Source organism: Montipora foliosa, chromosome 3, assembly GCF_036669935.1.
Source record: "Montipora foliosa isolate CH-2021 chromosome 3, ASM3666993v2, whole genome shotgun sequence".
Classification (NCBI taxonomy): Eukaryota; Metazoa; Cnidaria; class Anthozoa; order Scleractinia; family Acroporidae; genus Montipora; species Montipora foliosa.
The window spans coordinates 71,225,781-71,238,280 of record NC_090871.1 but is presented as its reverse complement, the minus strand read 5'-3'; the positions used below and the strand labels follow the sequence as shown (position 1 = coordinate 71,238,280).

Sequence of the window (12,500 nt, the reverse complement as noted above, 5' to 3'; positions counted from 1 at the left end):
CTGCTTTCAGTGCATTTATATTTTTCATTGTGCTCGCGATTTGTTACTTTCCTTATCTCCTTGTTTACATAATTAATCTCGCCTGTGAAAGAAGAGAGGATCTTCTTGGCAGGTCTCTTGCCACCACAGTTGTCTTCATGAACTCGGCTTTAAATCCATTTTTATATGGTTGGAGAGTACCTGAGCTAAGAAATGCAATGCTACAAGTGTTTCGTGCAAAGGAAGGAAGATAGACGAATTCTGTCGTTTGACCAAGTCAAACTAACTCGTAAATAAAAACGAGTGCGAGAGTAAAAACACTCTAGAACAAACACATAGCGGTTTTTAGGATTGGCGCTTGTCGTGCAGGGAGTCTGTAAAATACAAACATTCAAATTAACTTAACAGCGTTAAAAGCAGCTTAATTAAATGGAGAAAACAACTAGCTACTATGAAATGGTATATGAGATGGATCATATATGAACTGCGGATATGAAATCAAGTGAAGCAATGATCCTCGTAGTTATGAACGCAGTTTTTGCAATTACGTAAAGAAGCCTAAAAAATTCAGGACTTCAACGAGATTTGAACCCGTGACCTCCAGATACTGGTGCGACTCTCTAACCAACTGAGCTATCAAGCCACTGACGTTGGGAGCTGGTCATTTGTGAGTTCCAATGTTCCCGTGAGGAATGATCAACGATGAAATGGTATAGGAAATGGATCATATATGAACTGCGCATATGAAATCAAGTAAAGCTAAGTTCCTTGCAGTTATGAACGCAATTTTTGCAATTGCGTAAAGAACTCACAAATGACCAGCTTCCAATGTCAGTGGCTTTATAGCTTAGTTGGTTGGAGCGTGTCACCGGTATCGCGAGGTCAAGGATTCAAACCCTGTGGAAATCCTGAATTTTTCAGGCTTCTTTACGCAATTGCCAAAATTGCGTTTATAACTGCGAGGATCATAGCTCAACTTAAACTAGCTACTGCAAAGCCACGTGGAATTTTGTTGTAGACTACGGAAGACAACTCCAGTTGATGACTAAATCGGGATAATATCCTTCCACGGATCGAAGGGGAACCAAGGTTGTCCCTGTCAGGTCCATACAGGAATACAAAAGACACGCAGGAGGACCTCCAAAGACATTAACCAATTTCATTCGCAATCAAACCGAATGTATTTCCTTTCGTTTCTATTGGGCGCGTTTATCTATCCTTACGCATGTTCAAACGTACAAGGCTCATCGTCCTGTTTTACGATCATGCAATTTCTTTAACAAGTAGGTTGAAATAATCATATTCAATCACTCGTCACCCACACTATTTTGTTGTTTTGGAAACGCAGGAAACGATATTATTCCATCCCTCGGATAGTAGTCACGCAATGACTGATAAATTTATTGGCGGTTTATTAAGTCTTTACTTATTTTTGCAGATATATTTTTTACTCGGACTGAAACATCTAGATTTTAGCAATAGAGGACTTTTTTGCGTGTTTACATAGCCTCATCAAAACACGAGGGGGAGTTGCGAGAAGTCGAGACAGTTATGTAAACCCAAGAAGTGGTCGAGAATTCTCCCAGCTCCCCGGGGTCTTTAGATGAGGCTATGTAAAAGAGGAAAAAAAGTCCTCTATTCCGAGTGAACCGTATTCCGGTCATTCCGTTCATTGTGTTATCGGGAGCAGAATAGTATTCCGCTCATTCCGAAAACGGAATAGGTCCCAAAAGAACACGAATACCGTCTATTCCGTGTATTCCTCTTCCGGAATCGCACCTAAAGAGCACGCCTTAAAAGTTACCGGCGAAGAGTCGTTCTTATATGCAGAGGGCAAATGTTTGGGTGTCATTGATGAAAACTAGACACGCAATGCGTACGTGTGGTGAAGCAGTAACATAGCGCTTTATTCCACATTGTCCACTGAGCTGTGTTTTGTTTTCCAAGAGATTCAAGTTGTATTTGCGTAATATGTAGCCGTAATAGTACACGATATTGTTTTGGTTTGGTAATTCATAATAGTGCCATGGTAGATGCCTTAGGTAAATAGCCCCTTGAGAAGTGGTGACTAGGAAAATACTCAACCCAGAACGATTGAAGAAAATAAAATGGAATCGAAAACATTGGCTTCGAGGCAGACATGTTAATCATTTTCGAGTTGCTTTAGAACTTCTTTTTCGCCTCAAAGTTAAGCGTGCACTCTAATCGTCTGGCAGCTTTGTAAGACAAAAGTTCACTGAAGTTAAACCCTGTCAGGTGGGGTTAGGACCTGGATGGGAGACCTCTTTGTGACCGAAATTCTAGTTTAACGATCAAAAATGCGAACTAAGCAAGGTATTAGGTTTAATAATTGTTAGCCTGCTTTTGGAAAACAAATATTGATGCAAAAGTAAGTAAATATTGATACACAGTTTTTAGGAAGAGCAGAAGCAAGTTTTCAAGAAATGACGAGCGAAAGTGAAATGTAATTTTTGGCATTAGCAATAACATTTGCGATGTGAAAACAACATACATCTTGAACAGAGAATATACAAAATTACTTTTGGCGAAAATCAGCCTGGGAGATTTTTGCTACGTTCAATTTTTTTATCGTACTTTTGGCTGCTCAAATAAATCGCAAAATCGAAAGTGATATCGACTTCATCTGGCGCCGTTTTCATGTTACCTTTCGCGTTTACTCGCAAAACAAGGGATACATCTGTGTCCAAATGATGGCAGAACTCGGGTTTTTGTTTTGTTACTTTGTTTTTTCTCTTTCAATTAAGTGTTTTAAAGATTGACAAGAAATGTGCGAATGCAACACAAAGATCACATTAGCCCATCTCTTGAGGCTGACCATTGTTTCGGCAAAGTCCAAAATTTACTCTCCTAGATAAGGTTATTTATCACCAGGTAATTCCATCGTTTTAGAAATAGCAGCTGCTTTATTATTCATCCGCGTCACAAATTCTTGCCAATTTTGGAGCTCATTTTGTTGAAACTCAAGCATGATTTCAACAGACCTGTTTATGTTCGTGAGTTATGCACGCGCTGCGGGCCTATTGTCACCTTACAATCTTATACTCATACAACCCAGTGACATAGTGTGTAGTGCACTTACACTTACAGCGCACTACCACAAAAAATATTCAAACAAACTTTGCTTTAGAGAGTGTTTTCCCCTAGCTTTTTGAAGGACTCAAGTTGAGATATATGGCAAAAGATAAGTCGTCTCGTATTAATATTAATTGGTCGTTAATTGTGTTGCTTCCAATGTAAAGGCGGCATAGATTAAACTATTTTGCATTAGCTGAATATTCTGGAGTCCCCCGTGGAGTCCCATATTGCACTCTTTCATTCATAATACTGTCAAGTTGAGATTGTCGAAAAAAGCACTATAGAAAATATATGTTATATTTGAATATGAGTTGATAAAGATAACCAGACGGGCTCACATTTTCAATGGACTGTATAAACACAGAATATCAACACATGGAAAAATCACCTTTGCACTTACGTAGACTGTAAAATGACTCAAAGGATACAGAGTGCGTTAAATGAAAAATATTCCTTATTAGAATTCAGATGATAAGACTGGGGCTGTATAAGCACTCAGAAAAACTTAGCAAACACTCAATAAGTGTCGGAAAAGCTTTCAATTGGAGATTGCTAGAATTACATGTGATGCGTGGATCTAAAATCGATACAAAAGAATAAAAGCCACAGAGAAGATTTTGAATGTTTGAACAATTAAATGTCGACTACTATATATACCGCCCTCGTAATTGATCCTTGTCCATTTTTAAAGTAAAATGGATAGCAACAAAATGAGAGGATACGTAAACTTCGAGCACGGATTCGAGCCAGTATTCGAGCTAGGATTCGAGCCAGGATCCGAGCCAGGATTCGAGCTAGGATCCGAGCCAGGATTCCAGCCAGGATTCGAGCTACAATGATCTTTGTCCGCTATTTTTAACATGACATATCAAATAACCAGGTTTCCTTGTTTGTGTTTCCGCTTTTTTAAGGTAAGGTAAGGAAAGGTAAATTTTATTTCTTCAGGGTAGCCCATTCAGTCACGAGGCTCGAATTGAGAGGGGCCCTGGACTAAAAATATAATGCAAGTCACAAGTCATGTAGAGTAACGCGTCGAGACTTGTCTTTTTTGCCCGTTGTTCGTCCCAAGATCGGGACAGCAAACAAAAGGGCCATTCAAACTTAAACAACAGCGATTTGCACAGGCTCACCTCTACTTGCCCCCATCTTGACAAAAAGAAAAATCAAATCACGTGATCAAAGTGGCGGGGAAAAACCAAAGGTGCAAACAGTCTGGGCCCACAAAGGGAGGATTGTAGCTCGGTCCTGGCTCGGATCCTGGCTCGGATCCTGGCTCTATTCTTAGTTTATCTCAGAAAAGAGCCAATTCACCGTTGCTGTTGAGAGAAGTGCATGAAGGCAAAACGAGTTGCATCTCGGTAGCCTGGAAGTTAAGAAATAATTTGCCAGTGTTTAAATTAACACATACACTAATACACCACTACCATTTCTTGTTTAACCGGAGAATTAGGGAAGCAGATGTTCGAAGGTGTAATAGCAGATGAGTTGTATTCCTCAGTTATCGAGTTCCAGACGTATAAAGCTCATAAATGGTTTGCTTTAAAATCAGAAAAAAAAAATTCATCGTTGCTGTTGAGAAAAGTGTATGCCAGGCAAAACAAGTTGCATCTCGGTAGCCTAAAAGTTAAGAAATAACTTCCTGTGTTTAAATAACCAATACAACTATACATCACTAACGTTTCATGTTTAACCGGAGAATTAGGGAAGCAGATGTTCGAAGGTGTAATAGCTGTTGAGTTTTATTTCCCAGTTATCGAGTTCCATAAGTATAAAAATTAAAAATTATTTACTTTAAAATCAGAAAATAACCAATTAACCGTTGCTGTTGAGAAAAGTGTATGCCAGGCAAAACAAGATGCATCTCGGTAGCCTAAAAGTTAAGAAATAATTTGCCTGTGTTTAAATAACCAATACACCTATACATCACTAACGTTTCATCTTTAACCGGAGAATTAGGGAAGCAGATGTTCGAAGGTGTAATAGCTGTTGAGTTTTATTTCCCAGTTATTGAGTTCCATAAGTATAAAACTTAAAAATGGTTTGCTTTAAAATCAGAAAAGAACCAGTTCACTGCTGCTGTGGAGAAAAGTGTATGCCAGGCAAAACAAGTTGCATCTCAGTAGCCTCTTTATGACTAAGTCGGCCCAACAAACGTGTCGAGATTAAGACCTCTCTTTTGCTCTGCCATCAAAACAGGCAAAAAAAAGTTTCAGTAAACTATTGAATTACGCTCTACGTGTTCAATATTAAAATTAAAAAATATATATATATATAAAAAATTAACATCGACTCAATGAATGACAAAGGCATGACACTTGAATATTCATTTCAGGACAGCATTTGGAAAACTACGGCATTGACTTTAATTTGCTTAAAGCTAAAGTCTATTCCACGAATTTGAGAAGGCAACTGTGGTTCTCATTGCATAAAGCCAGACCACTTGTTACAACTGACAACTCGTAACAAGTCCCTATGAGCTGGATACCAGCTCTCGAGATATTAGCCGTCCATTACATTGACAATTGTGATATTTGAGAGAAACTTCCTATTACAGCTATCACTTCTGTACACGCAGAAAATGACAGTGTATTTAGATACCAAAACCCTCAAAAAGTCCACAGAAATATTGAAACTGGTTGTTTGCATTGCAAAAACCGTAAACCATAACTTGTAGGCGAAACACAAAGTTGAAGAGAAGTAAAAAGATTGTTATATATGTATATATTTTTTTTGTTTTTTTCTTTCAAATACAATTTCACGCCACATTTAATTACATTACCATGGTATGTGCTAATTCCGGAAAGTGAAAGCTTTCAATGCATCTTATTTAAAAATGGCCAAAATAGCCTTGGTGTATGACGTGTTTCGCAGGGAGTGTCAATATTTATCTTTCTCAATATTTTCGAAAGCGGCTGCATGAGTAGCTTAAGCAGTGACGGAGTTAAGGCAGCTTTCGATAGAAAGGATCATATTGCAGACTGCTTAGCTCTTTCACCAAGCGTAAGCTTTTGAAAATAACTTGAACGTGAAAGAAAAGGTTTGCAGATTTCCGTGAAAAGATCAGAAACAAAGAAGATCATTGCTGAGACTACTCAGTGTTAGTTAAATTCAGACTTGAAGAAAAGATGGAAAAAGAAGAAAGTGCAATCATGTTAGTAAACTGTGTTGTAAACATTGTACTTGCTTTCACAGCCACCATTGGAAATATGCTTGTGCTGTACGCAGTGTGGAGGAAGCCGACGCTTCGTTCGCCCTCTATCCTTTTACTGTGTGGTCTGGCGTCAACTGATTTAGCTGTTGGTTTGATCGCACAACCTCTTTTTATAGCACGTAGCTTTCTTAACTTGTACACTCGATCAGAGAGACTGAAAGTAACGTTTGAAAGAGGATCTAAGACCATTGCTTTCTCTCTCTGCGGAGTGTCCCTAGGCATAATTGCAGGAACCAGTCTTGACAGACTCATTGCCATTCTGAAGCCGCTGCAGTATCCCACCATAGTTACTGTTAGGAGAGTTACTTGTATTGTCCTAGCGATTTGGGCAGTTTGTGTAGTAGCAGGAACCATCCAGATTTGGGAGGAAATAATTCGATTACCTTCAATTGCCTCTTGGATATTTATCGGGTCTTGTATCTCCGTTACATGTCACGCGACCATTTTCAAAATTGTTCGTCGTCATCGAATAGAAATTCAGAATCAGGCTCGCGCGTTTGAGGGCGCAAATGCCGCCGCAAGTATGGCAAGCCTTCAAAAATCTGCCTTCAGTGCACTTATATTCTTTATTGTGCTCGCGATTTGCTACTCTCCTTATCTCCTTGTTTACATAATTAATTTAGCCCGTGAAAGAGGAGAGGATCTTCTTGGCAGGTCTCTTGCCACCACAGTTGTCTTCATGAACTCGACTTTGAATCCATTTTTATATGGTTGGAGAGTTCCTGAGTTAAGAAATGCAATGCTACAAGTGTTTCGTGCCAAGGAAGCAAGATCGACGAATTCCGTCGTTTGACTAAGTCAAACTAACTCGTAAATAAAAATTAGTCTGAGAGTAAAAACAGTTTAAAACAAACACATAGCGGTTTTTAGGACTGGAGCTTGTCATGCAGGGAGTCTGTAAAATACAAAAAAATTTAAATTAAGTAGCTACTGTGAAATGGTATATGAAATAGATCATATATGAACTACGGATATGAAACCAAGTGAAGCTATGATCCTCGCAGTTATGAACGCAGTTTTTGCAATTACGTAAAGAAGCCTGAAAAATTCAGGACTTAAAGAGGGTTTGAACCCATGACCTCGCGATACCGGTGCGACTCTCTAACTAATTGAGCTATGAAGCCACTGACGTTGGGAGCTGGTCATTTGTGAGTTCCAATATTCCCGTGACGAATGAATCAACGATGAAATGGTATATGAAATGGATCATATATGAACTGCGCATATGAAATCAAGTGAAGCTATGTTCCTCGCAGTTATGAACGCAATTTTTGCAATTGCTTAAAGAACTCAAAAATCAACAGCTCCCAACGTCAGTGGCTTCATAGCTCAGTTGGTTAGAGCGTCGCACCGGTATTGCGAGGTCACGGGTTCAAACCCCGTTGAAATCCTGAATTTTTTAGGCTTCTTTACGCAATTGCAAAAATTGCGTTCATAACTGCGAGGATCATAGCTCCACTTAAACTAGCTACTGCAAAGCCACGTGGAATTTTATCGTAGACTACGGAGGACAACTCCAGTTGATGACTAAAGCGGGATAATATCTTTTCTCCGATCGAAGGGGAACCAAGGTAGTCCCTGTCAGGACCATACAGGAATACAAAAGACACGCAGGAGGACCTCCAAAGACATTAACCAATTTCATTCGCAATGAAACCAACTGTCCTCCATTTCGTTTCTATTGGGCGCGTTTAACTATCCTTACGCATGTTCAAACGTACAAGGCTCATCGTCTTGTTTTTCGATCATGCAATTTCTTTAACATATAATTTGAAATAATCATATTCAGTCACTCGTTAACCACACTATTTTGTTGTTTTGGAAACGAGATGTCCAAAAAACGGAGGAAACGATATTATTCCATCCCTCTGATAGTGGACACGCAATGATTGATCATTTTATAGGCGGTTTAATTAGTCTTTACTTATTCTTGTAAGTATATTGTTTATTCGGATTAAAAGATGTAGATTTCAGCAATAGAGGACTTTTTCCGTTTCCACATAGCCTCATCAAAACACGAGGGGAATTTGCGAGAATTCGAGACAGTTATGTAAACCCGAGAGGTGGTCGAGGGTTTTCATAACTGCCGAGAATTCTCCTAGCTCCCCCGGGTGTTTAGATGAGGCTATATAAACAAGGGAAAAGAGTCCTCTATTCCGAGTGAACCGTATTCCGGTCATTCCGTTCACTGTGTTATCGGGAGCAGCTCAATGGACAATGTGGAATAAAGCGGTGTGTTACTGCTCTACCACACGTACGCATTGCGTGCCTATTTTTCATCAATGACACTATTCCGAAAGCGGAATAGGTTCCCAAAAGAACACGAATACCGTGTACTCCGTGTATTCCTCTTCCGGAATCGCACCAAAAGAACGCGCCTTAAGAATTACCGGCGAAGACTCGTTCTTATATGCAGAGGGCGAATGTTTGGGTGTCATTGATGAAAAATAGACACGCAATGCGTATATGTGGTAGAGCAGTAACACAGCACTTTCTGCTACATTGTCCACTGAGCTGCGTTTTGTCTTCCAAGAGATTCAAGTTGTCTTTGCGTAATATGTAGCCCTAATACTACACGATTTTGTTTTGGTTTGGTAAATCATAATAGTGCCATGGTAGATGCCTTAGGTAAATAGCCCCTTGAGAAGTGGTGACCAGAAAAATACTCAACCCAGAACGATTGAAGAAAATAAAATGGAATATCGAAAACATTGGCTTCGAGCCAGACATGTTCATCATTTTCAAGTTCCTTTAGAACTTATTTTCGCCTCAAGATTAAGTGTGCACTCTAAGCGTCTGGGAGCTTTGTAAGACAGGACTTCACTGAAGTTAAACCCTGTCCGTCGGGGTTAGTACCTGGATGGGAGACCTCTTTGTGCCAGAAATTCTAGGTTAACGCTCAAAAATGCGAACTACTCAAGGTATAGCTTTAATAATTGTTAGCCTGCTTTTGGAAAACAAATATTGATGCAAAAGTAAATAAATATTGATATACAGTTTAAGGAAGAACAGAAGGAAGTTTTCAGGAAGTGTCCATCACGAATGAAATATTAGCCATCAGCAACAAAATTTGCGACATGAAAACAAAATAAAATTTGAATCGCGAATATGAAAAGGTACCATCAGGGGAAAACATTTTCGAGGATTTTTGCCATGTTCAATTTTTCTATTGTACTTCTGGCTGCACAAGTAAATCGCAAAATCGAAAGTCACATCGAATTCAGAGGGCGCCGTGATGATATTACCTTACGTGTTTACTCGCGAAACAAAGGATACATCTGTGTCAAATGATGGCAAGACACCGGGTTATTGTTTTTCTAAATTTAATTTGTTTTTTGTTTTAAATGTTTATGGTAGTTCACATACAGTGCACTACCACAAAAACCGATGGAAATCCACGGTTCATTCGTGCGTAAAAAGACACTTAACTTATCCGCTAACGATTTAGAAAGTTGTTTAAAAGTGTGGAATAAGGAGGGAAGGGTGAGAGTGATGACAACTCAAGGCTAGTGAATTGTCATGAGTCCACTGACTGTCAAAGGAACACGAATTCGAACAACACAGAACTCACGTATCGGCAACGTCCACTTGACGTTAAACTATTCATCGCTGGATACATTTCTTTATCTATTTATTCTACATTCGTATTGTACGTTTATTCTAATACTACGTGCCTATTTCAAACGTTCAACTTATCTTGGGATTGTTGAAAATAATTGTTGAAAATAATTTAACAGCTTGCCCTAATGTTCTGGCACAAGGAGGAATTGCATTACAACAATAGGCAATCGTGACACGTCGAAATTTGAAAACTAAAATCACCGGTTCTGAAAAACTTTTTTCTTTTTTTTTCGGATACAAACGCTTTCTTTGAAAAAAGTTCAAACAACCTTTACTGTAAATAGTGTTTGCCCTGATTTAACGTTACTTATTTGTTGGAGTGGATGTTCTCTTTCATCTTTTGTCGACATACTACACATAAACCGTGAAAGACATTATTATCCATTTGTATTAGTTAATGTACAGAAAACGCACGAAACAAGTACAAATACTCCACGATATTTGTACAATGGAAAACCGGTTTGACTAGTTGAGGTGTTTGCCGTGACTTACAAATCTGTCACACGTTCTCAGTTGTTTATAATTCACTTGCTAGAAATATAGTGCAAAAAAGCTTGATAATAAAAACCTTACAAGTCTCTTGTATTTTGAATCGCCCTGTACGGGCTCGTTAAAATACAGCGAGACTCGTAAAAATATCCCACGATACTACTCACTAAAGATATATGTAAATGCAACCACTGACTTTCGTGATTCGACACTCCACCAGGCAAATTGCAAAAAGGGAAGTCAGGCTTGGTTCTTGCATGCAACCATGCAAATGTAACTAATATTAACTAAAGAATCGTTTAAAGAATTGTTCAAAGGGTGTGGACTGTGTGCTATAAGTTGGACCAGGGGCTCGTATCTTGACCGTCCCGAAACTTTTCGAGCTTTTTCCGGGTGTGAAACTTCCCAAAATATATTACGAACGAAGAGATTTTAAGTCACCAAACGGCACAATCATTTTGCGCTTTGTTATCTTGGAAATATGTTAAAAGACCACCTCATCAAAACAAGGGGATGGCAAATTCGTAAATGGCCTTTAGGACCCGAGTGGCTTTCAGGACTATCGAGACAAGTTATAGAAAACCGCTTCAGAAAGAAGAATCGAGTTCTACTCCGTAACGAGCCCCGCCAGAGTTGAATTTCTAACCTGGTCGGAGCTCAACATTGTGTTATGTAAATAGCCCACTTTCGATATATGAAAATTCAGTCCTAAACATAGGGCATCATCTCGAGGCTCTGGGAAATAAACTCGTAAAAATCGTTATATTTATTCCTTAGACCCTAGAGATGATGGCTTTTGTTTGGACTGAATTTTAATATATCAAAAGAGGGCAAGAGAAAAAGAGGGGACAGAGATGGAGGCTCAGGGCGTTGGCCGGGATATGTCATGTCCACGAAAGTTATTTTTAGACGAGCGGAAGTCTTTGTTCTAGCGGAAGTCTATCTTCCAAGACGTCCGCATACAGTCTTGCCTTGCCCTCAGGTTCTTAGTGAAAAGAGAAAATGGCGGAGCACGTGGAAGGCTGATGAAAAAAGATGTCGAGGCTTCCTCGGTGTGATCGTCATCCAACTGTTGATCGCTAACATCGCTGTCGTCGTGCCATGAACTGTCGCCTTCGCTATTCGTTTCTGACGCGCTTCCTCCATTTAATTCACTGATGTCAGCCAGTGAGTCATTCGTGTCCACAAAAATAGTGGAACTCATTTCCCAGCTGGAATTATCAGACCAGAAAAAGCATTTTCCGCGTTTCTGAAAGTCTTTTTCATCGACAAACGTTAAGTCCACTTCGTCCGCCATTACATAAAATCTTTGCTTTTCTTTCAAACATCAGACCGAGGTTGGCCTGCATGCGGGCGTCTCGGAAGACAGACTTCCGCTCGCCTAAAAATAACTTTTGTGAACATGACATATCTCAAGGGCTGGACCGGGAGCCTCCCTCTCTGTCCCCTAATTTTCTCTTGAAGTGGGTTATTGCGTCGCAATGGGTTTGTGGCATGAGCCAATGAACTGTGTTCCTATATCGTCATGTTACTGTTGAAAAGGAGCCATTGAAAAAAACGTTTGCCTGGAGTAACATAAATCGATCAACTTGCCCCAAAACAAAGAACTTTTCTAGCAAGGAAATTGCAGCAAAAGTAACAAATTGCCGAGTGATCAGAAAGAGCTTCTTTATTAAGAAGACGCTACGAAATCGTTATATTTTTCTTTCAGTTTTTTCTTCTAGACGTTCCTACACACTCGATTGCTAGAGGAAAGAAGATGAAAGGAAGGGCATGAAGTTATTGCGTGGACGAAAAATCCATGACGATACAATTACAGTAGGGGTCATTTAACAGGGCGACCAAATTGAACACGTTTGTGTTCGGATGCCTTACGTATACAGACACTCAAGTCACAGAACACCCAACAATTTCGTTCTCCTCCTTTCAAACAATTCACTACACAGCAACGACCATAAGCTACCAATCAGTTTTTGTTCAATGTACGATCTAACCATCATATTTATTACGTATGACAGCTGTCAATGAATCAATCACCAATCCGTATTTCCTAGCCAAGCTGAGGACATCCTGTTCCGTTAACCCCAATGCTTCCACATTTCGT

General features: G+C 39.5%; 2 protein-coding genes across 2 annotated transcripts in view; both read left to right on the top strand.

Moving 5' to 3' along the window:
* The window catches only part of LOC137996313 (melanocortin receptor 4-like), a 1,159-nt gene extending 627 nt beyond the window's left edge, over positions 1-532 (top strand). Inside the window, exon 2 of the mRNA XM_068841717.1 lies at positions 1-532. This exon is cut by the window's left edge and continues 440 nt beyond it. Within this exon, the coding sequence (XP_068697818.1) occupies positions 1-233 (233 nt within the window). The 3' untranslated portion in view covers positions 234-532.
* A 5,668-nt stretch (positions 533-6,200) lies between these two features.
* LOC137996312 (melanocortin receptor 4-like) lies at positions 6,201-7,079 on the top strand. Its single transcript, XM_068841716.1, has one exon. It carries the CDS (start codon positions 6,201-6,203, stop codon positions 7,077-7,079), a length of 879 nt encoding a protein of 292 aa, XP_068697817.1.
* The last annotated feature ends 5,421 nt before the right edge of the window (positions 7,080-12,500 follow it).

Excerpts from the sequence above, each read along its gene's own strand:
- LOC137996312 (XM_068841716.1), top strand. The coding sequence starts at position 6,201 with ATGGAAAAAGAAGAAAGTGCAATCATGTTAGTAAACTGTGTTGTAAAC.